This window comes from Vigna angularis, chromosome 11, assembly GCF_016808095.1.
Source record: "Vigna angularis cultivar LongXiaoDou No.4 chromosome 11, ASM1680809v1, whole genome shotgun sequence".
NCBI classification, from domain to species: domain Eukaryota; kingdom Viridiplantae; phylum Streptophyta; class Magnoliopsida; order Fabales; family Fabaceae; genus Vigna; species Vigna angularis.
Window position 1 is genome coordinate 23,644,380 of NC_068980.1, and position 2,221 is coordinate 23,646,600.

Sequence of the window (2,221 nt, forward strand, 5' to 3'; positions counted from 1 at the left end):
GAGAATAATTCACCTTCTTCTGTCCTTAATTTCTGGTTTGGGTCCATGGGACTATCTACAGGTCTACAATCAATCATGCTTGTTTCTTGTAATATATCAAGAGCATACTTCCTTTGGGAGATTACAACTCCATCTTTTGATTGCGCTACTTCAATGCCTAAGAAGTATTTGAGACTTCCAAGATCCTTGGTTTGAAAATGTCTACACAAGTACTCTTTTAGTTGAGATATTCCAACAGCATCATTTCCTGTAATGACAATATCATCAACATATACTATTAAGTAAACACATTTCCCGAGGGAAGAATGACAATAAAAAACTGAATGGTCTGCTTCACTGCGTTTTAGCCCAAATTTTTGAACAATGGAGCTAAACTTTCCAAACCAAGCACGCGGGGATTGCTTGAGGCCATATAGAGATCGATGCAATTTGCATACCATACCAGACTCCCCCTAAGCAACAAACCCAGGAGGTTGCTCCATATAAACTTCTTCCTCAAGATCACCATGTAGGAAGGCATTCTTGATATCCAATTGATGAAGTGGCCAGTGACGAATGGCTACCATGGCAAAGAAGAGACGAATAGTAGTCATCTTGGCTACAGGAGAGAAAGTGTCACAATAATCAAGACCATAAACCTGAGTGTAACCTTTTGCAACAAGCTGAGCTTTGAGCCGATCAATTTCACCATCAGGGCCAACTTTAACTGCATACACCCATCGACAACCAACCGCCTTTTTTCCTGGGGGAAGGGGCACCAGCTCCCAAGTATTACTGTGGTCAAGAGCCTGCATTTCTACAATCATAGCTTGTCGTCATCCAGGATGATCAAGTGCTTCTTTCACATTCTTGGGTATAACAACAGAGGACACTGAGGATAAAAGAGAAAAATAGGAGGGCGACAATCGATGATAGCTTAGAAAATTATAAATGGGATGAGGGTTTCGAGTGGAACAAGTACCTTTTTGTTAGCAAAAATCAAAGATGAAGTTTTGATGATGAACAGATTTGCACAAGTCAAGATCCATAAAGGCAGATTGAAGATCTCTGTAGTTTATAAAGGGTTTAATTGCTTGCATTGTCCCTAGTTTGGCTGCAACGTGTCAAAGTAGTCCATCGTTTTAAAAAAATTTCAATTACGTACAAACTTGGTTTAAAAGTGTCAATTTCGTCCAAACGTATGTAAAATTTGCTTCAATCAAGTCCCTTCCGTTAAATTCACCAAAACGGACGTTAATTTTTTAGTTCTCTCTCCTCTACTCCTCTGCTTCTCTGCTGCTCTGCTGCTATGCTCTGCTACTCCTTTAGTAAAATGTTTTTAACTTATATTTAATATTTACATAAATTAAATCATGATCATGATGTAACTAAATGATTTTATCTAAATTATTATTCCACTTTTTTTTTACCAATATGCTACATATGATTTATTAATAGAGAAATTAGTGTAAGCATTTCCATGCCACTGATATTGAATATTTGTATATTTCATAGGCGATGAATGGACAATATCTTTGCAATCGTCAAATTACAGTGTCATATGCTTATAAGAAAGACACTAAGGGTGAACGGCATGGTACCCCGGCAGGTAAGACCTTTCTTGATGCTATTTCTATATTTTTTTATGGATTAATTCATGCCTATTGTTCCTTTTTGTAGTATCTGACTATCTGCTAATATATTTCTTCCGTGGTGCAGAAAGAGTTTTGGCTGCAAGTAATCCAACTGCACAGAAGAGCAGGCCCCATACTTTATTTGCCAGTGGACCTCCGACACTTCCAAATGTTCCTCAGGCTAATGGGGTTGCACCAGTGCCTCCCCGTCCCTTTGCTAATGGGGTCGCTCCTGGTTCGATTCCCGCCCTTCGTCCACCACCCCCTCAAGCTGCTGCGTTCCAGCCTATGCCAGTACCATAGAAATGATATTGTTAGGGGAAATGTTAAATTAACATTCATGTGTAAAAGTTGGGTAATGTAGTAAGCATACATGGATAGGGTTGAAAGAGGGAAACTTGTCACTGTTTTCATGGACATTTCTTTTTCTAATTCTTTTAAAATGTATTGTCTAGCTATTATTCATTTTTATTCGGTACAGATTACTGTAATTTGTACAGAGAAATAAGAGCTGCAAAATTTTATGAGAAATAAGTCTTAACGAAAAGGTTTTTCCCAAGTATTTGTTTAGAATATTATATTAAATCAGTATATTACATATATTTTCT

General features: G+C 37.7%; 1 protein-coding gene across 1 annotated transcript; it reads left to right on the plus strand.

Annotated features, from left to right (window-relative positions):
- Positions 1-1,447: 1,447 nt before the first annotated feature.
- Positions 1,448-1,931, plus strand: LOC108335573 (uncharacterized). Its single transcript, XM_017571606.2, has 2 exons — positions 1,448-1,588; positions 1,699-1,931. Exons 1-2 carry the CDS (start codon positions 1,498-1,500, stop codon positions 1,914-1,916), a joined length of 309 nt encoding a protein of 102 aa, XP_017427095.1. The 5' UTR covers positions 1,448-1,497; the 3' UTR covers positions 1,917-1,931.
- The last annotated feature ends 290 nt before the right edge of the window (positions 1,932-2,221 follow it).